General features: G+C 50.9%; 1 protein-coding gene across 1 annotated transcript in view; it reads left to right on the forward strand.

Moving 5' to 3' along the window:
- The first annotated feature begins 644 nt into the window (after positions 1-644).
- LOC310647135 (ephrin-A3-like) overlaps positions 645-26,936 on the forward strand; it is a 29,442-nt gene continuing 3,150 nt past the window's right edge. The window contains exons 1-2 of the mRNA XM_083374120.1: positions 645-1,022; positions 25,662-25,951. Of these exons, the coding sequence (XP_083230246.1) occupies positions 874-1,022; positions 25,662-25,951 (439 nt within the window). The 5' untranslated portion in view covers positions 645-873. The remainder of the gene's footprint in view (positions 1,023-25,661; positions 25,952-26,936) is intronic.

The raw sequence follows: 26,936 nt of genomic DNA on the forward strand, positions 1-26,936 counted from the left end.
TAGAGTAGAGTAGAATAGAATAGAATAGAATAGAATAGAATAGAAATTGGATATAGAATAGAATAGAATAGAATAGAATAGAATAAGAATTGTAGAGTAGAATAGAATAGAATAGAATAGAATAGAATAGAATAGAATAGAATAGAATAGAATAGAATGGAATAGTTGGAAGAGTCGCAAAAGGGGATCATGTGACCCCTGGGCACTGAAACTGTCATAAATACCAGGCAGTTGCCAAGCCTCTGAATTTTGATCACCTGGACATGAGGCGGTCATCTGAGCGTGAAAAGTGGCTGTCAGTCCCTTTTCTCAGTGCCGTCGTAACTCTGAACGTGCGCTAAATGAAATGCGGTCCCTGGAGGACCCCCTGAGTGGTGGTGGTGGTGGTGGCGAAGAAACATCTGGAAAGGGTTTCATTTCCCCCACCCCCTCGCCCACTTACTTGGGGCAGGGAAATTGGTGGTGGTGGTGGGGGGGAAAGGGGGTTTAAGTGGAGGGTCCCCCCCCCAGGAGGGGGGCGTGGCGTCGAGAGCTGGCCAAACCCCGCCCACCCCGCCCTTGTCTCCGCCCTCCCCGGGCTGGCTTGAGCCGGGAAGCCAAGGCGGCGCAGCAGCGTGGGGGAAGCCCGTGGGAAAACGGCGCGGGAGCGAGCGCGGGCGCGCGCGGGCAGCAGGAGGGGGCGGTCCCGGGCCGGGGGCGCGCGAGGAGGAGCCGGGGCGGCGCTGGAGGCTTCGGGCTTGGGCAGCAGCAGCAGCATCAGCAGCGGGAAAGGGAGACGATCTCCGCGGCTGGCTCTCCCGCTCGTCTCCTGCTGCTGCCGGGAGCGGGCTCCCCTGGGCGCGGGGGCTGGCGGCCGGGACGTGGCCCGGCGGGATGGCCCGGCTCTCGCTGCCTCGCCTCTGCCCGCCGCCCTCGCCCTCGCCGCTGCCGCCGCTGCTCCTCCTGCAGCTGCTGCTCTTGCTGCTCTGCCGCGGCAGCTTCGGCAACCGGCACGCCGTGCATTGGAACAGCTCCAACCCGCAGTGAGTACCCCGGGCTCCGGGGAAGTGGAGGAGGAGGAGGGCGCGCGGAGGGCTGGAAAAATTGGGGAGGGGGTCCTGGAGTGGAGTTGGGGGGGGTGTCTGGGAGCCGACGGGCGTCAGGGGATCCCGGGGCTGTGCGGTGCAAGGAGGGTCCCCCATTTCATTCTTTCCCCCGCTGCCCTGACAGACCCTCTCCGGAGAGTCCTCCTCGCCTGCCTTGCTCAGCTCTTGACAGCCCTCCCCACCCCCCACCACCCCCGTCTGGCGGCTGTCTGGACGGGGACCCCCGCCCCTTCTTCCCCCTTCCCTCCCCCGCCCTCATTTGCTCCAGCTCTCTCTCTCTCTCTCCCCCCACCCCTACTCCCCGCCAAAGTCAAGGCTTGGTGGCCTCTCCAGAACTGAAGATCAGGCATTTGCAGCCGGCCGGGGGCGGCGGGGATGGGGGTGTCGCTTGGCCCCAAACCTACTTACCTACTTACCTTCCTTCCTTCCTTCCTTCCTTCCTTCCTTCCTTCCTTCCTTCCTTCCTTCCTTCCTTCCTTCCTTCCTTCCTTCCTCTCTCCCTCCCTCCCTCCCTCCCTCCCTTTATTGCTCCCTTTCCTTCCTTCCTTCCTTCCTTCCTTCCTTCCTTCCTTCCTTCCTTCCTTCCTTCCTTCCTTCCTTCCTTCCTTCCTTCCTTCCTTCCTTCCTTCCTTCCTTCCTTCGGCTGCCGCTTCTCTCGCCCGGCAGCCGTTCCGCGCGGACCGGGCGACTGGTGGGTCGGGGGGGGGGAAAGCGTGTCGTGTGAACGCGCGCCCTTTGCTCCGCAACGGAGGAATAGTTGGGGCGGGGGTGGGAACCCGTGGCCCCGGCTGGGAGGCACTCCCCCACCCCCTCCTCCTCCTCCTCCTCCTGCCCCACCGATGATACCCTGCGAGTCCAGGCGGGGACCCCCTTGCCGGGGGCAGGGGTGGGGGGCGCGACGGGCGGGTCTCCGGGCGAGGGGGGGGAGAGTTGTGCGTCGGAGCGCGCGTGTCATGACCTATTTTCCCTCGGATTTCTTTTTTCTGCCTTTCCTTCCTTCTTTCCTACTTCCTCCTCCTCCCCCTCCCTCTTTCCTCGAAGCGACTCGAGAGTAGCCGGCAGGGCAGCCCGTGGCACGTGCCCAAGCCACTGCCAGGCGTCCCGGAGGGGGGGGGGAGAGGGTGAAATTGGGCGAGGTTGTCTATTTCCAGCCGGCCCTGGGGAGGGAGAAGCGGCCGGGGCTGCCGATGGGCGGTGGGGAGGAAGGGGGAGGGGGGGTTTCAAGGGTGGGGGATGCCCTCGCCCACCCCCAACTGGCCTTTGCAGGTTTCTCTCCCTGGCTGCCGCCCCCTCCCCCCCTCTGCCCGCCCTGCCCTTGGCAAAAGGCGTCCCGTCTTCCCTCTGCCTGCCCAAAAGATCACCTCTCTGGGCAAAACTTAGCCTCTCCTGGCAAAGTCTGGCCAAAAAAAAAAAAAACCCGAGGGGGGGGTGTTTTAACTTCTACGCAGACGAGCCCCCCCCCCGCAAGCTCACGGGAGGCTGCTTCCTCCTGGTGTTGCACGTGGTCTGATCAGAGTCCTGCCTTGGGCTGCCTAGAGTGCAGTGGGCAGGGAAGTGAAAGGGAGAAAGTGAAGGGGGTGGGTGGGGGGTCTTGGGGTGGTACAAAGCCGAGTGAGTGAGTGCCCGATCCCGTCTATGGGCTGGCTGGAAGGCTGACCCCCCCCCACACCCGAGCTCCTTTGGAGGGGGACAGGATAAGATCCTTCTTTATTTGCTCCCTCCCTCTCTTTCCTACTTTGCTTCCTTCCTTCCTTCCTTCCTTCTTCTCTCCTCCCTCTCCCTCTCCTTTCTCTCTCCTTCCTTCCACTCTCCTCCCTTTGTCCCTCTTTCCTCCTCCCTTCCTTCTTCCCTCCTTTCCTCCTCCATTCTCTCCTTCCTTCCTCCATTCTTTCACACTTTTCCTTCCTTCCCCATCCCTCTGCCTCTCCTTCCTTCCTTCCTTCCTTCCTTCCTTCCTTCCTTCCTTCCTTCTTTCTTACACTTTTCCGTCTTTCTTCCTTCCACTCTCCTCCCTTTGTCCCTCTTTCCTTCTCCCTCCCTCCCATTCTCTCCTTCCTTCCTTCCTCCCTCCATTCTTTCACGCTTTTCCTTCCTTCCCCATCCCTCTGCCTCTCCTTCCTTCCTTCCTTCCTTCCTTCCTTCCTTCCTTCCTTCCTTCCTTCCTTCTTTCTTACACTTTTCCGTCTTTCTTCCTTCCACTCTCCTCCCTTTGTCCCTCTTTCCTTCTCCCTCCCTCCCATTCTCTCCTTCCTTCCTTCCTCCCTCCATTCTTTCACGCTGGAGAAGGAAGCTCCATCCCTCTGCCTCTCCTTCCTTCCTTCCTTCCTTCCTTCCTTCCTTCCTTCCTTCCTTCCTTCCTTCCTTCCTTCCTTCCTTCCTTCCTTCCTTCCTTCCTTCCACCAGGGCAAACCCCCACTGTGAGTGAGAAGCTCTTCTGCTCCACCCCCACCTCCCCACCTCCCCACCAAGGGCTGCAGACTGAATTCCCCTCTGGAGGGCCAGACACCACATTCTCCCCCCCCCCTCCCCGCCTCCCTCTTTCTCCACTGTGGGACTGCCTTTCCTCTCCCTCTCAGCCTGGCCGGGAACTCTGGGAGTTGTAGTCCAGGAGCACCACCAATCCCAGAGCCCAGCCATCCACATTCCCTTTGCCCCAAATGGTTAAAAAAAAAAAAAAAGCAACAACCGCTTTTTGCCCTTCACGGGGACCCGGATAAAAAATTCTCCCTTCCTCCGGCAATCTTTCTCTTGCTTATATAGATGGATAATGAATCAACGGTTGAAGCCATAATTTGGGGATTGTCATGGCTGCCAAGGGAAGCCACAGGGAACCGGATCGGGGAGGAGGGCCGGTGAGAACGGGAGGGTGGGGCGCTGCACGTTATCTCCAAGGCTCCATGCAGAACCACAGGGGGGAAAAAACAACCCGTTGTGCCAGGTGAAAGAGGGTGCCAGCACCGTTCGAAGCCTGTCCTCTCTTTTCAACCTGCACAAAGGTAGCACAGGTGCCACCAGCCTCCGGGCACCCTTGTGGGTGATGTCCTCCCCAACACGCCTGCCGTGCAGCTCCCGGCTCGTGCGCAGGAGTCAGAGAGGCTGAAACAAAGTGGGCATCCTCCGTGCTGGGCTGCCATTTGTAGCCACTCACCCCCACCTAATCCTGAGCCCGGCCTGGTGTGTGTCTCTCCTGCCCCGTCCGTCCGTCTGTCCTTGCGCGTCTGACTCTCACGCCCTCCGTCCTGCGTCCCTCCGGTTTCATCAAGTCTGGGGACCACCCTTGCCTTTGAGAATCTCCCCTGAGGCGGAAGCTCGGCGCCCATAAATTCTGCCTGTGAATTGGGCTATGGCGGGCACCGAACAATGGCGGAGAGCGTGAGGCGGAGGGCCATATTTTTCTCCCTCCCCCCACCCCTTTTCTCTTTTCATCCGCCTCGCCGGTCGAACCTTGGCTAACTTGGCCTGCCAAGGACGGTTGCTAAGGAGATGCTCAGGTAAAAGTCTTCCAACGTGCCGGACCGCCTGAACGATGCCGAGGGCCCATCAGGTCAGAGGTCCTTTGCCTTCGATTTCGGGGTGGGTGGGTGGGTGGAAACACCCCTGCAAAACATCCCGGTGTGCTTGCTGCAGTCGTGGCACCGCCTACCTCCTCTCGGCCCTGTCCTCCTTGCGTGGCGGTCACCCCCATCCTAGTCGGGGGTCCCATCCCCAGCTCTGGCCCTACAACACCCCAAGGGCATCGGCCCTTCCCGGCCGGCTCAAATGCATGGGGAGGAACACGGTTGCGCCTGCCGCAGAGCAGAGTTGCCAGCACATCGTGGATATTTATGGCGAAGCAGTGCGGCAAAGGCTGGCTTCGCTGCAGCCCGGACGGCCTCCCCGGGCGCTGGGTTGAGGGCTGGAGTGGGTCTTTGTGGGCCAGATCCTAAAACGGGCGGGGGGCTGTAAACTCAGCCAGCTCTTAGGCCTGGCTCCTTTCTGCAGGATGCCGAACGTCTCCAAACGGGGCCCGCCAAAGACGCAAATCTTTAGGGTGCCAGAATTTATTTTTATTTTTATTTTCCTGGCACGGGGAAAATAATAAGAAAAAAATCTTCCTCTTCTCCCAGACCTCTTCTTCCTTCTGGTCCATCCCTTCGGGTTTGGGCCGATGATTTACGGCCCATTCGGGATAGACTTTCCAGCGAGCGCGTGCACGGCTGTGCAAACAGCCTTCTCTCTTTGTTCTCGACAGCGGTGCCCGCTCGCCCTTGTTGGGTTGCGGATCTTCCGAGGGGGGACACTGGCCTCAATTTTTGGGGGGGCTCCCCTTCTTCTTCCTCCCAGGGGCCTGGAGCAGCTCCCCTGGGCCCAGCTCTCCGATTTGTGCCCCGGTTCCTGTGACAGGGGCGTGTGTCTGCGCCAACGTGCTCCAGTCAACGGGATCGGTCCTCGCTTCCCACTTGCGTTCCTTCCGCCGGCTACGTGTCTCCGAGGCCCACATGGGACACAGGTGGGAAAGTCCACCTTCCCGGGGAGCTGGTGGATCCTTCATTTCTTTTCCACCCCTCTGGAATCTTTCTCCCGTATCAGATCCTCCATCTGAATCAAATCTGGCCCGTTGTCCACGCCGCCAGCGTAAACTGAATTTCTGCAAATCTCTTTTTGTTTTGTTTTAGGAATTGGGGTGCAGCGAGCGGCCTTGAGTGTCCAGTCTGTTCCTTCCCAAATCGTGTTTCCCATGCACCCCCTGGAAACTCTCCAGCTTTAACGCCGCTCCCCTAAATTTGCAGGGGTGTGTGTGTGCGTGTGTGTGTGTGTGTGACTTCTGAGTTCTGCCCTTGGCCTCCCCAAATTCTCAGAGACCGGCAACCCTCCTGATTTTAATAACCTGGTCCGTGTGTGCTTGCAAAGTGCGGGGCGGTGTGTATTCCTCTGGACAAGGGCAGATGTGACTTGTGTGCTGATGAAGCCTGGAGCCACCCGGATGCATCTAGGAAGCAGGGAAGGGATCTGGGGATCTTCTTCGGCAGCCTGGGGAATCTTGTCAAGGGATCAACCCCTCTCTTCCTTTCCCTTTTAGACTTCCCGCCTGTTGTGTGCCTGAAAACATGTGCCGGCATTTCCTTGTCCGACTTAGGACCAGAATGGGGATCAAAATTCCTGCTGTTAAGCAAGGCAGGCCTTAAGGCGAGTCGCGCCCCACTCTACAACTTTTTCTTTTCTCACGGTTCTTAAGCAGATCGTGGCAGTCGTTAAGCGAGTCGCGTGATGGTTAAGCACTCTCCCCTTGACCTGGCTTGTGGGAAGCCCGCTGGGTGGGTCGCAAATGGTGAACACGTGACCCCGGGACGCTGCAACCGTTGTAAAATTTGCGCCAGTTGCCACAATCACGTGAGCGTGCAGGGATGGTTGTAATGTGAGGATCGGCCACGAGCTGCTTCTCTTCAGTGCCGTGGTAACTTGGAACGCGGTTGTAAGTCAAGGACTGTCAGTTGGACTTCCAGAAATGGCCTGGCTGTCAGGGATGGTGGTGGTGGGGTGTCTAATGACCCCTTTTTGGGGGTGGCTAGATTGGGGGAGGACCCTTTATACGGAATTACCTTTCTTTCAGTGCTGTTGTAACTTCAAACAGCCGCCAAGCACGCGGTCGTAAGCCGAGGACTTCCCCCTGCACCAGCTTTTCTTTGAAAGACCAAAACGCAAGTTTTCTCAAGCCGGGATAAGGACGATGCTTGTTTAAAGCTGATCAAGCCGAGATGCCAGCTCTCCAGGAAGTGAACCCCCGGGTCACACCTGACGTTTGTGGGCGAAGAGCGAGGTGGCACCCCCGTCAAGCCAGTTTTGCAAAGGTGGCGTTATCGGCTAAACCTCCGCTGAGCAAAAAGCCCCTGAGCGTGGACAAAGAAGAGTGGCTTGGCATCTTGTCCTCCTTGCAAGGCGAGAAGGCCCACCGCCACGGCAAATTATTCCTATCTTTTTTTATTTTTCTTTGAACACACCCTTCCTTAGTACACGCTGCTACTTCCAGGATGATTCAGCCGATGAGCCGATCCTGACATTCAAACAGAGGCACGTGATGAAGAAGAAGAAGAAGGAGCAGGGAGGGGGGGAAAATCAAACCCCCAAACCCTGTTTTCTTATTCCTGACATGACAAGCTATTATCCAAACGGAAAGAGGTTTGTTTCCTCTTCCTCTCTTATTTCCACCAAAAAAAAAAAATCTGCCTTTTCTGCAGGAGTTTAGAAAAACACATCAGAATCCCTTTCTCTTGATCCGCTCGGAGCCTGGGGACGAAAGCCCGTTAAGAAAAGAACAGTTTTGTTTTATTATTTCATTTTATTTCCACCGTCTTCTCCTCCTTCTCCTCCTCTCCTCTTTCCTCTGCGAAAACCAATTTCGAGGAAATTTGCAAGCCGGGGAAATAAAAAAAAAAAGCCATAATGCAAAAAAATAAAAATAAAAAATAAAACAGAGGCCCTGCTTTGGAAAGAAAAAAAAGCCGGGAGAAATCGAAAAAGGCAATTGAATGGTGATTTCATTCTTTCTTTCGCTGTTATTAGAGAGGTATTATTGCGACGCTAAGCTTTATTTGCGTGCCGCTTGCCGGGGGGGGGTGGAGGAAACGGCACGTGTGGATGCCGAATTAAAGCTCGCGCGTGCACACGCTTATTTGTGTGTGTGTGTGTGTGTGTGTGTGTGTGTGTGTGTGTGTGTGTGTTTATGTGCGTATAAATATCTGCATCCATCGAAAGAGGATTGGAGAGGTAAACAGCCTCCGTGCGCTTCTCAAACTGGTCCAAATAGAGGATTTTCGCTTCCCTTTTGGGGGGGGGACAAAGGACCCCACCCTCCCCAAACTCAATTTCTGTGGAGAAGGTGTGTATGTGTGTCACACGCACGCACACATGGTGGAGAGGGTCTTTCTCGTTGTCTTTAAAATTAAGCAAAATCCTATTAACCTTGCTGCCCCTCATTCAAATCTTGTCCCCTCCCTCTCATTCTCTCTCTTTCCATCTCTCCTCTTTCTTTCTTTCTTTCTTTCTTTCCCTTTTTCTTCCTCATCCCCTCCCTCTCTTTCCATTTCTCTCTTATTTCTCTGTCTCTCTCCCTTTCTTTTGCTCTTTTGCTCCTTGTTTCTTCCTCTCTCTCTCTGTCTCTCTCTCTCTCTTTCTCTCTCTCTCTCTCTCTCTCTCTCTCTCTCTCTTCTTTTCTCTCGGGAATGGTGTGACTAGGCGGGACCTCCGTCTAGGACAGCAGAGTCTCCGGCTTTTCAGCCACAACAACGGCTTCAATTCAATATCTGGAAATGGTTTATAAATCAGATTTGCCGGATTGTGCTGTGGTTTCTGAGACCAGGCAATCTTCCCCTGCACCAGCATTAAAATATATGCTGGAGATGGATGGAGAATTTTGGAGGCTAAGACTTTTAAGACTGCTTTGGCTGTCTCCTCCAATTTACACCTCAAAAATCACTTTTTTTACTCTATTTGGGGGCCATTTTCAGCCCCCAAAGATGCTCCTTAAAAGGAGGGTCAGCCCCCCCCCCGGCTAAAAGTCTAGCCCTGCCCCTTGCTCTGTGCGGCCCCGCCCACTTGTGTTCCCCTTGCCCAGAGAAGGGGCTCCCCCAGGCTCATTTCCAGAATATCTCAGCATTCAGTGGCCTTGTTGCTAAGTGAGATAGTTGTTTTGGCCCGTTTTACGACCGTCCTTGCTGCAGTTTGTTCGTCGAATCTCTTTCTTTGTTGCTCAGCGAGTCACCCGGCTTGTTAACACAGCTTCCCCCTTGACTTTGCGCGTCAGAAAGTTGCAAAAACGGATCGCGTGACTGACCCCGGGGGGGGGGGATGCTGCGACCGTCATAAATATGAGGCCAGGCGTCTGGATTTTGATCACATGACCACGGGGGAGGTGGTGACGGTCGTAAACTCCCCTTATTTGACAAAGGACACATTTTGCCAAAATTTTGGCCGCTGGATCACAAGGTGTAAAAGGAAACTGACCTCTTACAATAGAAATTCTACTGTTCTGTTCCATTCTGTTCTGTTCTGTTCTATTCTATATTCTGTTCTCTTCTCTTCTCTTTTATATTCTGTTCTATTCTGTTCTATTCTATATTCTGTTCTATTCTATTTTATTCTATTCTATTCCATATTTCCTATTCTATTCTATTTCTATTTCTTTCTATTTCTATTTTTCTATTTCTATTCTATTCTATTCTATTCTATTCTATTCTATTCTATTCTATTCTAAGTGTATTCTATTCTATTCTATTCTATTCTATTCTATTCTATTCTATTCTATTCTATTCTATTCTATTCCATTCCATTCCATTCTATATTCTATTCCATTCTATATTCTATTCTATATTCTATTCTATTCTATTCTATTCTATTCTATTCTATTCTATTCTATTCTATTCTATTCTATTCTATTCTATTCTATTCTATTCTATTCTATTCTATTCTATTCTATTCTATTCTATTTTCTTTTCCCTTCCCTTCCTTTTACTCCTTCCCTTTCCGGATCAGACATGCTTTGCATGGGTTGGGTTACAGCTCCCATTATCCCCAACTAGCACAAATAAAAAAAATAAAAAAAGATCTGCATTGGGGAAACCCTTGCCTGTCCTGGGTGCTTGGTGCTTAGCCAAAAGTGGTCAGAAATACGAAAGAACAAGAAAAACAAACTCTTAGCCAAGTTTCTGTTTTGATTCTGTTCTTCTGCCAAAAGTGTCAGTTTTCCATTCTTGTGATTGTTTAGGCTTTAGCCTTTGCCCTCGGACACGATTCACCCCCGAGGTGTTTGGAATCTTTCTTTTTCCCTCTTTTCTCTCGTGTGTTCCGTTCAGACGACCCATCTTCCGGGCAAGGACTGACTTCTTCTTAAGGGATTGTCTCTGGTGTCCCTTGATGGGGTTGGGGAGAGAAACGGCTTAAATGACACAAATTAATTCCTAGCTAGCATCACTACCATCGGAAAAGCCAAGTTGCGCGTTCACCCATGCCTCTACTAAAGCGGGATCGCGTTTGGATTGAGCGTGAACTCTGGTTTCTACAGGAGAGACTGACCGATGGTGGCTTGCACCGCGGCAGCTTGTGCAGGGAGGGGGGAGTTCACCAATGGTGGCTTGCACGAGAGGAGCCGATGGTGGCTTGCCCAGCAGAGGCCGGTTAATGGTGGCTTGTACTGGAAAGGCCAGCCAGTGGTGGTTTGCAGGATGGCAGCTTGTGTGTGTGTGGGAGAGTTCACCAATGTTGGTTTGCACGGGAGAGGCCAGCCAATGGTGGCTTGCCCGGCAGAGGGCAGTTGATGATGGCTTGTACTAGAAAGGCTAGCCAGTGGTGGTTTTTAGGAGGGCAGCTTGTGCGGGGGAGAGCTCACCAATGGCGGCTTGCACACCAGAGGCCAGGCGATGGTGGCTTGTATGAGAGCACCTTGCCACGGGAGAAGCTTGCTCAAGAGGCCAACATTCCTGAAACTGGCTTTTTTCAGGGGTCCGGGACAGGAAGAAGACCCCGTGATTTGATCTGGAGAAGATCGCCACTGGCAAAGCGCCCCCCCTCCCCTGTTTCAAGAGGGATTAGAGATCAGATGAAAACAAATCCCAGATTTAAAGCAACGGTTCAAGGACTCTGGCCTTTGAGCAGCGGCAAGGAAGCATCCTCCCCCAATTTTGGGGGGCTGGAGAGAAGCTGCACCGTTGGTGGATCGGATTTCCCCCAGCGGCGGCGTCTCCAGCCACAAAATGAGCAGCAGCCCCCAACTGAATCAGCAAAGGGCTGGGAGGGGAGCGGGGTGGGGGGTGGGCGACTTAATCCAGATTAACCCTAGGTTAGAGATTAAAGGGACTTTCCCTGCAGCCCTCTTAATCCTGTTAAGGCTGCTTCTCTTCTCCGCCTTCCCGTTTCTCTTTCTTCTCTTTTCCCCCAGCCTGGGAAATCCAGAATCCTTTGCAAAAGCGCTTTTCAAGAAAATGTATTAGTCAGAGAAGGTGCTACCCCACTCCTGGTTTTATTTTTATTTCTTTATCGCCACGACAGACACACACGGCTCTGCTGCTCCAATCAAGCCAGGCGTTGTGACACGACACTTTGGGGTGCTCTGACACTTTGGGGTGCTCTGTCTGGCTGGGACCAGATTAAATATTATAGTGCAGCAGTGAGCATTTTTTCCTTCCTTCCTTCCTTCCTTCCTTCCTTCCTTCCTTCCTTCCTTCCTTCCTTCCTTCCTTCCTTCCTTCCTTCCTTCCTTCCCTTTGTCCAGGAAAGAGAGGATCAGCCACAATTCTCAACTTGTTTGCAAGCTTTAAATTCCATGTTTATTTCGCCAAACAGGTCATCACCTGAAATGCTCTTTTTTTTACCTGTCATACTCACAAGGACAGAACACGATTGCATCCCGGTTTGCCCCGTAATGCTCAGCTTTTCTTTGTGTAACGATGGTTTGCCGAGTGAATCACTCGTTGCAAGAAGCCAGCAAGGCTGGGTCGCCAACCACGAGGTTGGGGTGTGCTCACAAGCTGGCTCCAAGGCGAAACCATCATGCTGTGGTTGTATGAATGAGTAACGATACCGGTTTGGGGGAAAGAGGGATACGCACCATTGTGTCTGTTTGTGGTTTGCTTTGTAGCTTCCCCTTGTCAAACCTGTCAGTGTTTTTCCTTTACTTTTGAGCATCACGGTGACCAGTTGGGTGAAAGGAAAATTTCTTGCTTCTTGGGGTTCAACAAATCTCTGGCTTTGCCATTGGGTGACGCTACTGTAGCTCATCAACCACAATTCGTGGTTTAACATGAGGCCGAACTAGGGCTGTAGGGACTCTTGTCAAAGTGGAGACATCTATAGGGTCCGAACTAGGGCGTCAATGAGGATCAGAAGCTTGTTCAGCTAATTTCAGGAGGCAAAAGTCCGCTTTGCTGAGTATTATTATTATTAGGCTGTCTGTATATTCACTTCATTTTTTTTGTTGTTTCTCATTTCCATGGATTGGCTCAGCTGCTTTAGTGTGATCTAGACAAATAAGCAGGCAGTCTAAATAAATAAGCAGGAACTAAAGGATAGTTAACAAGGCATTAAACGGTTTCAGCTATAGGCAGTCCTCGACTTATGACTTATTCGTTTAATGACCGTTCAAAGTTACGAAGACGCTGAAAAAAGTGACTGGCAACCAGCCCTCCCACTTAACAACCATCAGAGCATCCCCGTGGTCATATGATTAAAACTCAAAATTCTTGACCACCAACATTTACAACGGTTGCAATTCCCTGCTAATTCTCAGTATGATTCTTCAATTTGTTCAAAAATTGTTGCTCTTTAAAAAAAAAAGTTTATGTGGTGAAAAAGGAAAACCATTCTAAACTAAGAATAAATCAAACAAAAATAAAATACAGGGAGTCCTCAGCTTAATGACCGCAATGGAGCTCCAGGTGTGTGTTGGCTAAGCGAGAAACTTGTTGAGTTGTGAGTTGTGCCCCATTTTGCGACTTTTCTCACCACGTTTGTTAAGCCGAATCGCTGCCGTTTGTTGTGAATCCGGCAGGATTGCACAGCTTTGCACCCCTGCACAAGGCACCCAGTTTCTCCACCCTCCGAAGCATGAAGCGTCTTGCCCCGGAGCATATGCAAAGCGTTTTTCTTCTCTGCATTAACTCTGGCACATCTGGAGCACCAGGTTGCAACATTGGGAGGGGTTCCTTGAGCAATTTGCACTCGGGGCCTTTTCTGTTTGCGGAGACAAAGCAGGACCTGTTAGCCAGGATCGTGGGAAGCGGGGTGTGGATTCACGCACCCCGTTTTTTGACAGGAAGAGGCCAAGCCAGGCCCCGTGGGCAAGGCAGCTCCATAGCCGAGCGTGTGACACAGGGCACCTTCCGCCAGGTGTCCTTTTAGCTGGCTTTTACTACACTTGTAGGTGTGAAAAGAGGTGTGCCCCCCCCCCCCGCACCAGTGCAAATGACAAAGCTGGTCTGTCGAAGAAGGCAAAGAGGTTTTTCTGAGCATGCACAGAAGGCTGGTGCACGAGACAAAACTGGAGAGCCGAGCTTGACGTGTCCAGAATGCAAAAGGGGAGGTGTTTCTGAGCATGCACAGAATGCTTTGGGCATTTACAACGGTCTCTTTGGACTGCTGGAACCAAGTCCGTCTCAAGCTTGAGTCATAGTGGATGGGCCCTTGTTGTCAGTTGTTTGATCTCATCCTGCGTTTGTCGAGAGTGAGGAGTGAGTGCCCCATCCAGAAAAAGGGGGGTTGGACCCCCAAAATGGAGGCCTGCCTGTCTTGCAAATCGCTCCGTGAGCTCATCCTGAAATTCGGAGCGGTCCGGATGTTGTTTTCATCTCTTAACTAGTCTGGAGTTGAAAACAGGCCCGTGTTTTGCTTCCAGGGGAGACCGGCCCATAGAATTCTTACCCAAGCAGCATCTCTAAGCAGGAAGGGATATTCCCATCATGCTTTGCTCTCAGACGGGATGCTCTGGCTTGCTTGCTTGCCTGCTATCAATAGTAAGAGGGTTTTCCTTCTCTCTCTCTCTCTCTCTCTCTCTCTCTCTCTCTCTCTCTCTCTCTCTCTCTCTCTCTTTCTGTGTGTGTGTGTGTGTAAAATCTCCCTCAGTCACTCTGTCTGTCTGTCTAATCATCTATCTAGCTAATCTCTCATCTCTATCTAATCTCTCATCTCCCTGTCTAGCTAGCATCTATCTATCTATCTATCTATCTATCTATCTATCTATCTATCTATCTATCTATCTATCTATCATCTATATCCTATCATTCTCCGCTATCTTTTCTATCATTTTCATCTGTCTGTCTGTCTGTCTGTCTGTCTGTCTGTCTGTCTGTCTGTCTGTCTATCTATCTATCTATCTATCTATCTATCTATCTATCTATCTATCTATCTATCTATCTATCTATCTATCTCAATCATTCTGTGATTCATTCTGTCTTTCTTTCTGTCTGTCTGTCTCTATCTATCTATCCCAGGTGGACACAATGCAACCTTTTGGAGCATTTGCAACATCCCGCTCCATTTTCCCTCCGTGACAAGCTGCCCGCTGCGGCACCCACCCTGTGCCCGTCTCTGGCTGGCACGGGCTGCATCCTGTGTCTTTCCCGCCCCCCCCCCCCGTGTTCCTGTTCCTTTCTTCCTCCCTGCCAAAGCCTATGGGGGGGGTGGTCCTGGGTCCTGGGCGCCATGCCTGGCCTGCAGTAGCCCTGCCAGCCTTCCCCTTCGCCCGCCCAGCTCGTGACAGGATGATGGAAAGTGTCATCGCCGTAAAAGCTGCTCTAAAAACTCAGCCGTGCAGAAGCAACAGCTTCTCCATTCCGCCTGGGGGCTTAACTCTTCCTCGGCCAAGCTGGGGTGGGGGTGGGGTGGGGGTGTGGCTCCTGTGAGCTTCCCACGGGGGAGTGGGGGGGAGAGAGAGAGCAAGGCTCACCCACAGCAATTTTTTTTTTTGCTGTCCGTCCGTCCTTCGCTTCTCCGAGATAGACTGCCTCTGCAGGTAGAGGCTCGTCACCAAATACCCATCTGCTCACGATAAACAGGCTGGCATTTTATTCCGAGGAACGTTTTAGGCTTTCTCCCGACCCGGTGCCAGGCCGAAGCAGCACCCTTTCCCCCGCCCCGAAATCGTGAGCCTTCATTGTTGCCAGATAATATTTTGCAATTTAATATTGTTGCAAATCCACCATTATCGCAAACGTTGTTGGAAGCGGTTAAATAAATAAATAAAACGCATTCCCCCCTTCCTAATTGTTGCACGATTAGACAAATCGGCGTATTGGGGGGGGGTTTTGTCCTTGGCTTAACGACACAATGGAGCCCAACATTCCCAACGGTTGAGTGGATTTCGCCCTGTTTTACGACCTTTTCTTGCCACGGTTCTTCAGCGAATCCCCGCGGTTGTTCAGTCGGTCACGTGGTCCTTAAATGCATCCGGCTTCCCACCAAGGGACTTCACCGGTCGGAAGGTCACAAAAGGGGGGAAGTCACGTGACCCCTGGGGACGTGGCGACCGTTGTAAATTTGAGTCACACGTCTGAATTTCGGTCACGTGACCACGGGCTGCTGCTGCGACAGTTGTTAAGTGTGAAAAACGGTCCGAAGTCACTTTTCCCGGTGTCGTAACTTTGAACGGTCGCTAAACAAGCCATTGTAAATCAAGGACTGTCCGTTCTGAGTGTTTCAGGCTGGTCCCGGCCTACTTGCCTCATGCAAAGGCGAGACCCGTCCTTAAAGAGTCTTGCTGCAAATTTCGCAGCCTCAACGGGCAAGCCTTAAAAGGTGACACAGCAGCCCTGTGAGGTAGGACAGTGGCGTCTGAACCCGGCGGTCAGATCCTTTGCTTCCCCTTGCCACAGCTCTCGTTTGCTCCCTTCCCCCAGCGCCGCTGCGGCAGTGTTTAAACACAGGAAAGGCAGCCAAGCAACTCTCCAGCTACAGTTGAGTTATGGTGTCCTTTCGTACAACCGGCAAGTGCGCAGCACGTTGTACGGCAAAGCTGAGGCTAAGAAAGTCGGGGGGGGGAATGTTGGACACCCTTTGGAGGGAGGGGCTGTTGGGAGGACAAAGCCGTTTCCAAATTCTCCCAGGCTCCCTGCAGGTTGCATCCGATTCAGACACAATTCTGGAGTCGGAAAAACAGGATAGTAGAGTTGGGAGGGACCTCCAAGGTCATCTAGTCCAACCCCCTGCTCAGAATAACAGACATGGGAGGGACCTTGGAGGTCTTCTGCACGCGCGCACGTGCACGCACACAGAGACATACATATAGATCTACATACAGATATACATACATACACATGTATACACATACCCATATATTTTCATATATGTATATGCACACACATGCACATATATGTATACATATATGCACACATATACATAGACATATATGTATACAGACACACAGAGAGAGATATAATATACAGAATTTAAAAAGAGGCTTTGTTTCTTGAAATGCAAATCGGCCTAAAAGGCTTATGTGCAAATTGGTTTAAGATTCTTCCCTGGCACAGCCCCATTTTGGGGGGGCTTAATATTCTGAATAAACAGCGCCTTCGCCGGAAGAGACAGCTCTTTCCACTTAGAAAAAATCTTTAAGCATGCACAGAGGCATTTATCTCCATACAAATGGCTGTAATCCGTGCCGGATCGATCTTTTTCTCCTATTTTTTTTTCCTCCCTCTCTGTCTTTCTAATTGCTTTTTTTTTAATGCTCCCAGAATTTGCAAAAAACGCCAAAGATGGCCTCAGACCGGGAAGGGGAGGGGTGGCCCTTTGCCTGTCCCTATTCCGCCTAGCCTGCCTTGCAGGACTGTTGTAAAACTAAATCATTGCGACCGCCTGCATTTCCCCCATGCCGGCTTCTGTTTCTATTTTGTTTTTATTTATTAAGTTTGCATGCTGCCCATTGCTGGCTGCAAGGCGTCACCTTCCCAGAGGGTCAGAGTTCTTCTGGACATGTGCAGAGTGCTTCTCTCTCTCTCTCTCTCTTTCTCTCTCTCTTTCTCTCTCTCTTTCTCTCTCTCTTTCTCTCTCTTTCTCTTTCTCTCCTCTCTCTTTCTCTCCTCTTTCTTCTCTCTCTCTTTCTCTCCTCTTTCTTCTCTCTCTTTTTCTTTCTCTCCTCTTTCTCCTCTCTCTCTCTCTCTCTCTCTCTCTCTCTCTCTCTCTCTCAAGTCCCGTCTCCCACTTGGTTACCCCTCTTTCTCTGTCTCTTTCTTCTCTCTCGCTCTTTCTCTTTCTCTCCTCTTTCTTCTCTCTCTCTCTTTTTCTTTCTCTTTCTCTCCTCTTCTCTCTCTCTCTTTCTCTTTCTCTCCTCTTTCTTTTCTCTCTCTCTCTTTCTTCTCTCTCTTTTTCTTTCTCTCTCTCTTTCTCTCTTGCTTCTCTCTCTTTTTCTTTCTCTCATCTTCCTCCTCTCTCTCTCTCTCTCTCTCAAGTCCCATCTTCCCTCTTTCTCTGCTCTGTGAGTCTCTCTCTGTCTCCCTCCACCTGTCTGCTGCCTCTCCCTCTGGGCATGTACAGAGTGTTTTCCCCCCCTCCCCATTTGGTTCCTTTTCTAAGGCTTTTATCCTAACCCTTGCAGATTTAAAAGTGTGTGTGTGTCTGTGGGGGGGGGGGGAAATCTTGTTCTGGAGAAGGGCAAGCGGGCTTAACTTTGTGTTTTTCTCACTTCTGCCTGGCTTGTCGGAGCGTTGCGCGCACGGCTCCCCGTGGGAGAAGCATCTCTCTCTAACCCCCAGCATTATTATCGGGGCTGTTTACCAGCCTGTTTTGTCGTTTAATAAGCCCGTGGCAGGAGAGGCTCCCCTGGGGTCCGGGCCAAGCCCCAGCGGACCACCCCCCCGCAGAGGGAACTGACTAGGTGTTCCCCGCACACTTCGGCACCAAGCGACAACCGATTGCGCTGCTGGCGCCTTGCGAAAGCTTGCTTGAAATGTCTTTATATACCTTACGCCGAGCAGGCCGAAATTCCACAGGAGACGTCCGCAGCCTGTGTTTTTGGAAGGCAAGAGTCTCTTTGGGGCAGGGGAGAGAGAGAGAGAGAGAGAGAGAAAGGGAAGGATAGAGCCTCCTTAGTAGAGGCAGTCTACCTGCGCTCTCCCCCAAGGTCAATAGGAGATGCAAGGCAAGGGTTCTCTTGCGGGGTTTAAGGGTGGAATCGAGCCTCCTCAAGCAGAGGCCGTCTACCTGCGCTTTCCCAGCAACAGCGGGAGGCCCAAGTCAGGGTCTCTTGCAGGGTTAAAGGGACGGATAGAGCCTCCCGAAGCAAAGGCAGTCTACCTGCCCTTTCCCAGCATCAGCAGGAGGCCCACGTCAGGCCTTCTTAGGAGAGGGAAATGGGGCCTCCTTGAGCAGAGGCAGTCTACCTGCACTTTCCCAGCCTCAGGAGGCTCAAGTCAGGTCTTCTTAGGGGAGGAAAAGGGAGCCTCCCCAAGCAGATGCAGTCTATCTGCAAAAGACGAAACAAGCATCTATTTAGCTGGTTTATTTTCATTAAAAGGGACTATCTCAATTTGGAGATAAGCTTTCTATTTAGGATTAGGGTGAGGGGGGGTGTTGGGGTGACCTCCCCCCCTTTCGCCCCTACCTATTCCAAATTGCCAACAAGGCTTGGGGAGGAGGGAAGAGAAGAAGGAGAAGGAAAAAAAAATAAGCAGAAGTGGTTCTCTTTGCCGTTAAAAGCAAAATAAAACCTAATAAAATAAATTAAATCGAGAGCCGAATGGCCAAATTCCTTTGAGCTTAATTTCCTTTGCTAAGTGAGACAGACTCCTGATTTACTAATTATTTTTCTGGTTGGTTTGGTTTATTTTCCCCCCTCCCTTTGGGGGCGCTAAGGCCGAGCCGGCTTGCTTCATCTCAGCAAACCGTGGCTTGTTGAATAAGCCATCATCGGTGCCCAGCTGGTCTCAGGAGGCTTTGGGGGGAAAAAAAATCTAAAAATTTGCAAATCCAGTCAGGGTGTTTGAAAGAGTTCAGCCTCGCTTGAAAAAGGGCTGATGTTTATGGTTCCTTTTTTATTTATATATTGATTACGGTTCGTGGCACGGTCAGCCAGATGTTCAGGATGGATTTGGCAATTTTGTCCCCCTCTTCAGTCTTTCCCAAGGACCAGAGGTGGGCAGATGTGCTTTGATGGTGTTAAAGGATTTGAAGGATTGAAGCTGTTCAAAAATGTCAAGCAGCCTTTTGCAGTTGACCGATGGGGTTTGTCAATGCCATGTTCAATTGCTCTTTATTATGGTCTGTGACACAGCCAGCCAGATGTTTAGACTGGATTTGGCATTTTTGTCCAGCCTTTCCCAAGGACCTGGGATAGGCAGAGGGGTTGTGGTTTGATGTGGCCTTGTCGTAGGATTTAAGCTCTTCCGAATCAAGCTGCCTTTTGCAATTGAATGATGATGATGATGATGTTGGAAGGGACCTTGGAGGTCATAATAATAATAACAAAGTTGGAAGGGACCTTGGAGGTCATCTAGTCCAACCCCCTGCTGAGGCAGGAAACCCTGTACCATTTCAGACCAAGGGCTGTCCAATCTCTTCTTAAGAACTTCCAGCGTTGGAGCATTCACCGCTTCTGGAGGCAGGTGGTTCCACTGGTCAATTGTCCTCACTGTTAGGAAGTTTCTCCTTAGTTCCAGGTTGCTTCTCTCCTTGTTGAGTTTCCATCCGTTCGTTGCTTCTCGTCTTTGCCTTCAGGCGCTTTGGAGAATAGCTTGACTCCTTCTTCTTTGGGGCAACCCCTGAGATACTGGAAGACTGCTATCACGTCCCCCCTGGTCCTTCTCTTCATTAAACCAGACATCCCCAATTCCTGCAACCGTTCTTCATATGTTTTAGCCTCCAGCCCCCTGATCATCTTAGTTGCTCTTCTCTGCACTCTTTCCAGAGTCTCAACATCTTTTTTACATCGTGGTGACCGAAACGGGATTTAAATACAGCCAGGCCGAGCCGAGCCTCAAAGCTGGGTTTTGCAAACCACGATGCCCCTTCCCCACCCTGTGTCAAACTTCCCAACCATGGCTTGATGGTGCCAACGGAGGCAGGATCTGACTCACTCGGCTTGCGTTTTTTTTAACCACGGGCCGTCCAGGCTTGTCAGAGACCAAAATCCCCAGGAATTTTTCCAGGCGTGAATCTTAGCTTGGTGGGAAGAGCTGGCATGTTCCAGAAAAGTTGGCATGGCAGATGCTTCGGGAGAAGAACGGGAATGGCTGCAGGCAGATCCGGAGCAGGGCAAATCACCCCCCCCCCCCAATTTGGGCCATCTTATCTCCTTCCAGCCCGAAGGGAAAAACAACGCCCCCACGCTGGAGTCTTTTCCAATTTTTATTTTTATTTTATTTTTTTCCAATTCCGAGGCGACAGATGGCAAAAGCCGGTTTTTCCTTGGAGATCGTCTGGATGCGGTGCCTCGCCAAGAAACCTAGCTGGTGAAGAAGGCTCAAACCCCACCCTACCCCCCCCCCAAAAAAAACAGCTTCTGAGCATGCACAGAGGGCCTTTTGAACCTTTGGCTGGAAATCTCCCGGGGCAGGAAAATCCTTCTCTCTTCTCCAGGTTGTGACACTCCAGGATGTCACCAACACGCAAGGAAAAGTGACGGGGCAGGATGAGGAAAGGGAAAAAAAAAAACAACAACAACCAACCACCAACATTTAGAGGCCCTTTTTACGTGGTTCAGAACTCACGACGGTCGTCGGTTTGGGCTTTTTCTCCTTAACGGCTTTTTAAAAACGTTCTCCGGCTTGCGGTCGCATGTTTTGCGAAGCACGCGTGCTCTGCAGTTTTGCAAGGTGGCTTTTTTTTTTTTTTTAGGCAACCTGACGGAGGCCGAAAGCCAGGTTGGAGAAGGGGAAGGAAGAGAAGAGAGAGTCTCATTTTATTTTATTTTATTTTATTTTATTTTATTTTATTTTATTTTATTTTATTTTATTTTATAACCTCAATGCACCATTGCAGATGTCGCCGCGATTCCTTCCATTTGTGCTGCGGCGTTTTCCCTGGCTTTTGCACGGAAGCTAATTAATTGGCGAGCCTTGGGCTCGGCGTGTGCGTGTCAGCGGGCCACGTCTCAGACTGTCACAATTATCAAAGCGGACCCCGATTAGGCCCGGCGGGGGCCTCCGCGGAGCAGATCAGAGCCGGCTTGTGACACAGGATCAGCATAATGGAGGCTCCCGAGAGAAACCCCATTTGCCGGAATTGGGCAACAGGATTAGCGGCGGTATGGAAGCGAAAAACGGGGGGAACACAGGCGCTCCTGGCTTTCTGAACCCCAGCCAGCGAGCGTGCGAAAGCCGGCAGCATCCAGCAGCCCAGCATCCTCTGGAATTGCAGGGCCCATCATCCCCGGCCCATGAGCCGGGTTCCCACGAAATTGCCTTGCAAGGTTGAAGCTGGAACAACAACAGCCTGTAAAAGAGACTTTTGTGGGCTGGCGTGAGAATTAAAAAAGAAGGATGGGGAGGGAGGGAGGGGTGAATAAGATGCTATTTTGTGATTGGGGTGTCTTTGCTGGCTGTTTTTTTAGTTTTTCGGGTTTTTTCGGAGGGAGGGAGGGAGGGAGGAAGGAAAAGTGGATAGGGAGGAGTATTGGGTGGAAAGGAAAGAGAGGAAGAAGGGAGGAGTGCGGGAGAAAGAGAAGGAAAGGAAGGAAGGAAGGGTGGAGAGGAAGGAGGAGCGGATGAGAAGGAGAAGAAAGTGAAGGAAGGGTGGATAGGGTGAAGAGGAATGGGTGAAGAGGAATGGGTGAAAAGAAGGAAAAAGAGGAAGAAGAGATGAGGAAGGAAGGAGGAGTGGATGAGAAGGAGAAGGAAAGGAGGGTAGGAAGGAAGGAGGGAAGAAAGAAAAAGAGGAAAGAGAGAAAGAAAAAGAAAGAGAAAGAGAGAAAGAAAGAAAGTGAGAAAGTGAGAAAGAAAGAAAGAAAGAAAGAAAGAAGAAAGAAAGAGAGGAAAGAAAGGAAAGAAAGAAAGAGAAAGAAAGAAAGAAAGAAAGAAAGAAAGAAAGAAAGAAAGAAAGAAAGAAAGAAAGAAAGAAAGTCCTTGTGCTACCTCAGCAGAGGAAAAAGCGGCCGAAGGGTAAAGGAAAACTGCTTACCCCGGGATGTCTCCTCCGGATTCTATCCCCCCCCCCAATTGCCTGCTTTTCCCACTTGCCTTAATTGCTTTGCGAAGATTGCAATTAGTACCTCTTGACACTCTGCGGCTTCTTCTTCAAGAGTCCCTGCAGGGAAGGAGGCCGGCATCCTCTTGAGCCCCAGATCCCACTAGTCCTCTTCAAGGCAACCCTGGGGGCCAGGGAAGCCCTCCCCTCGGTGGGGGGCAAGGCAAAGAGGCCAGGTTCGCAAACCTGGGAGGAGAAAAATCTGGTTTCTGAACGTGAAAAGCCGCTTCGGCAGATGCTAAGCCAATCGCTGGTGCTTGCTTGCTTGCCTCTGAACCCTAGGAACTTCAAAACTTCAACTCCCAGAATCCCCCAGCCAGCAGGCTTTAAGAGGAGAGGACTTCCAACTCCCAGAATCCCCCAGCCAGCAGGCTTTAAGAGGGGAGGACTTCAACTCCCAGAATCCCCCAGCCAGCCTGCTTTAAGAGGGGAGGACTTCCAACTCCCAGAATTCCTCAGCCAGCAGGCTTTAAGAGGGGAGGACTTCAACTCCCAGAATCCCCCAGCCAGCCTGCTTTAAGAGGGGAGGACTTCCAACTCCCAGAATTCCTCAGCCAGCCTGCTTTAAGAGGGGAGGACTTCCAACTCCCAGAATCCCCCAGCCAGCCTGCTTTAAGAGGGGAGGACTTCCAACTCCCAGAATTCCTCAGCCAGCCTGCTTTAAGAGGGGAGGACTTCCAACTCCCAGAATCCCCCAGCCAGCCTGCTTTAAGAGGGGAGGACTTCCAACTCCCAGAATCCCCCAGCCAGCCTGCTTTAAGAGGGGAGGACTTCCAACTCCCAGAATTCCTCAGCCAGCAGGCTTTAAGAGGGGAGGACTTCAACTCCCAGAATCCCCCAGCCAGCCTGCTTTAAGAGGGGAGGACTTCCAACTCCCAGAATTCCTCAGCCAGCCTGCTTTAAGAGGGGAGGACTTCCAACTCCCAGAATCCCCCAGCCAGCCTGCTTTAAGAGGGGAGGACTTCCAACTCCCAGAATTCCTCAGCCAGCCTGCTTTAAGAGGGGAGGACTTCCAACTCCCAGAATCCCCCAGCCAGCAGGCTTTAAGAGGGGTTGCCAAGTGTCTGACCTTTGACCACATGACCCTGGGGGGGCTGCTGCAACGGTCGTAAGTGTGAGAACCGATCCTAAGTCCGTCTTTTCAGTGCCGTCGTAACTTGGCTCACTGTAAACGAACTGTTGTAAACCTGTTGTAAACAGGTGCGGCTGTTCATGTTGCGTTGCTTTTTCTCTTTTTGATCCCCCCCCCGCTTTACCTTGCTAAGGTACCGAAACGGCTTTTAGAGCAGAAGCATTTGCAATAAAAAAAATATTTTTTTGGGCCTTTTTCTTGTTAAATTCCATCTGAAAACACGTCGCGCGGTAAACAGAAGGAAGAGCCACATTGAAAAAGCAACGGGGGGGCGCCTGCCAAAAATCCGGCGAAAAATAAAACAAATTGTTCCTGAATTGACAAGGAGGAAAGGAGGGAGGGAGGGAAGGAAGGAAGGAAGGAAGGAAGGAAGGAAGGAAGGAAGGAAGGAAGGAAGGAAGGAAGGAAGGAAGGAAGGAAGGAAAAAAAGAGAACGTGGTTGAATCACAGTTTACCAAGCGGGCTTGTCCAAGGCCTGGAGGCTTTTCGCCGTGGGCTTAAACCCCCTCTCCCCCGCCCCAGTTACAGCGAGACTTGATCCCTTTCGGGGGGGGGACCAAAATTAAATCCCCTTAGATCGGCAGGATTCCCAATTCATTTAAATTCTCCGTTGAGGTATAGTCCTCGACTTGCGACTGGTTGCTTAGCAACTGTCCAAAGTCACGTTTATGGGGGTTTGTGGCGTTTTAAGGCAGGGGCGGTCTCCAGCCTCGGCATCTTTAAGACTTGTGGACTTCAACTCCCAGAATTCCTCAGCCAGGCAAGTTTAACACTTGTGGACTCCAATTCCCAGAAGTCCACAAGTGTTAAACTTGCCTGGCTGAGGAATTCTGGGAGTTGAAGTCCACAAGTCTTAAAGTTGCCGAGGTTGGAGATTCCTGTTTTAAAGGCACCTGGCTGCATTTTACAACGGTTTTATTGGAAAACCCGGCCCTTGACGCCATTGCTTCGTTTAACAACCGCTGCAAACATACTCATCTAGTTGGATGTGGTCACGTGACAGACCCATTTTAGGACTAGCATGACATACATTACAGTCCTAAGTCAAGGACCACCTGTGCTTTTATTAGTTGGTGGGCTACATGCTTGGGGGGAATGTGAAAATATATCTGTACAGTTTTATAAATACATACGTATACGTTATACGTGTGTGTGTGTGTATATATATATATATATATATATATATATATATATATATATATATATATATATATATATATATATTTATATATATATATATATATATATATTTGTTTAAATTACTAACAAAGAATTTAGGGAGGCTGATATGCATTTCGGACTCATTAGTCCTCATCAGTCAGTCATACCCTTCTGAGATTCGAAGGGTATGACTGACTGATGAGGACTAATGAGTCCGAAATGCATATCAGCCTCCCTAAATTCTGGTGCTGCCCTTAGGTTTCTAGTCCTCAAGACATAGGGATTGGAATCAGGTGCACACGTGAGGCAGGGCCGGGCAGAAATGCTGAAAGCCCCTCATGGATTTTGTGTGGGTGTGTGTGTGCGCGCGCGCTTCCCAAGAATTTTGCCCCGTGCCCACGTTTTAGACGAGGAAAGTAAACATTCTGAAATAAATAAAACGGCATGGAAAACAGCACCTCGGCAAGTATAAATTGCACGTATGTCTTTATCGCATATAATTGCAGGCATGGATAGAAATTGCACGTAGGTGCTTATTGTGTGTGTGTGTGTGTGTGTGTGTGTGTGTGTGTTTGCGCCATCAGCAAATTCAGCAAAGTAAATATGTCGAGGCAAACTTCAGGGTCACAAATGTGGGCAGACGAGAAATCTCGCCCTCTCTCCTGGAAGTGGCGGTGAAGGCTTCGCCAACCTTGTGGCTACTTGGAGCAAGAAGACTGGAGACTGCCGTCCAGTCCAATTTAAGGAGCTGTCCATCACCGGTGGACGGGGAGGGGGTGGTTGGAGGGACCCCCACCCCTGCGGGAGGAGAATCACTGTATGTCATTTGAAGCAAGGACATTCCAGAGCGAGCTGGGTGTCTGTTTGGATAAATGGATTATAAAGTAGTGGAGGGCCGTTTTTTTTTTCTCCCCCCAATAAATAAACAAGGTTTGGATCAGGAGGTTGTGTAGGTCAGCCTGGCTGATTGGCTTCTTCTAGAGAAGATAAATAAGGAAATAATAAATTCCTTCCTCCCTTCCCTTTCTCTCTCTTTCTCTTCCTTCCTTCCTTCCTTCCTTCCTTCCTTCCTTCCTTCCTTCCTTTCCCTTTCTTTCTTTCTTCTTTCTTTCTTTCTTTCTTTTTGTCTTTTTTCTTTCTTTCTTTCTTTCTTTCTTTCTTTCTTTCTTTCTTTCTTTCTTTCTTTCTTTTGTTTTCCTTCCTTCCTGCTTCCCTTCCTTCCTTTCCCCCCTCCTTTTCACCCATTCTTCCCTTCCTTCCTTCCTTCATCTCTTTCTTTCCTCCTTTTTGCCCACTCCTCCTTATCTGCTTTTTTCCTCCCTCCCTCCCTACGTCCCTTCTCCTCCTCCTCCTCCTTCTCATCCACACCTTCCTTCCATTTTTCCTTCTCCATCTCGCCTTCCCCTCCTTCCTTCTCCTCCTCACGCACTCCTTCCATCCTTCCCTCTTTCCTCCTCCCGCCCCACTCTTCTTTTTCTTTAATTTCGCCTTGCAATCTATCTTTCCAGGATTGGGGGGGGGAGAGAAACACACTCTGTACATGTACAGATACCCATGTTGATAAGCTCTTTGTGGGAAGCTCCTTCCTCAGCCTAACTCCTCCTGGATCTTCCCAAGCTAACCTTCTCCTCCTCCTACAGCTTACGGCGAGAGGGTTACACGGTCCAGGTGAACGTCAACGACTACCTGGACATCTATTGCCCCCATTACAACACCTCGGTGCCCGAGGGGCGCATGGAACAGTACATCCTCTACATGGTGAGCCTGGAGGGGTACCAGGCGTGCGACATCAGCCAAGGCTTCAAACGCTGGGAATGCAACCGGCCTCGCGCCCCACACAGCCCCATCAAGTTCTCGGAGAAGTTCCAGCGTTACAGTGCCTTCTCGCTGGGTTATGAATTCCACGCTGGACACGAATACTACTACATCTGTGAGTTGAGCGCCTTGGTCTCCTTTGCCCTAATCATTCATTGGTGGGATGTGTTTTTCCTTTGGGTTGCATTCCAAAAACTTATAAGTACCCTGTTGCATTCCAAAAACTTATAAGTACCCTGTTGCATTCCAAAAACTGTTGTTGATGCCCGGAAGGAAATTTACCTCCCCTTATGAAAAGGTAAAGAGTGTCCAGTCATATCCAACACTAGGGGGCACTGCTCTCCTCCCTTTCTTGGCCAAGGGAGCTGGAGCAAGGAACGGGAGCGCTCACCCCGTGGCAAGGTGCTTGTGTCTCGAACCCAGACTGTCGGCTTCCCAGCTGGCAAGCTCAGCCTCTTGGATGAATTCATGCAAAAATGGGTTGATCAGGGTTTTGTCGGTCATGAAGACCCCACGTCACATCCTAGATTCAGGCCTTGTCGTTCCAGTTAAGTGATAACGATGTAGTGGGACATGCGCCCGTCTTGAGCATCCCCAATGGGAGAAATCAAACACCAAATTAAAAGGGTTTCTCCACCCCCACCCCCCAGGACCACTGGGTGATGTCTTGTATATAACAGTTTGTTGACCATAAAATGATGGTTTAATGCAGGATAAGGGGCTTCATGTAGGGTGAATTCAGACAACCCACTCCCTCACAAGTCCTTGACTTACCACCATTCCTTTAACAACCGTTTGGAGTTACGACGGTGCTGAAACCAGTGACTTAATGCCAATCCTCGGACTTATGACCACTGCAGCATCTCCACGGTCATGGAATCAGAAATTGTATTTACAACAATTGCAGTGTCCTAGGGTCGTGTGATCAGCCTTTCCCAGCCAGCTTCCGACAAGCGAAGTCCATAGAGGGAGCTGGATTCGCTTAGCGATGGACCCAGTTCCCAGTTACGGTCATAAGCCGAGGACTACCCAGAGTTGAGGCCATTTAGGCTTGAAGTGACGGCAGGGTTCTTGTCCACGGGTGGTGCAAACCTTCAAAA

This window comes from Vipera ursinii, assembly GCF_947247035.1.
Source record: "Vipera ursinii genome assembly, chromosome: 15".
NCBI lineage: Eukaryota > Metazoa > Chordata > Lepidosauria > Squamata > Viperidae > Vipera > Vipera ursinii.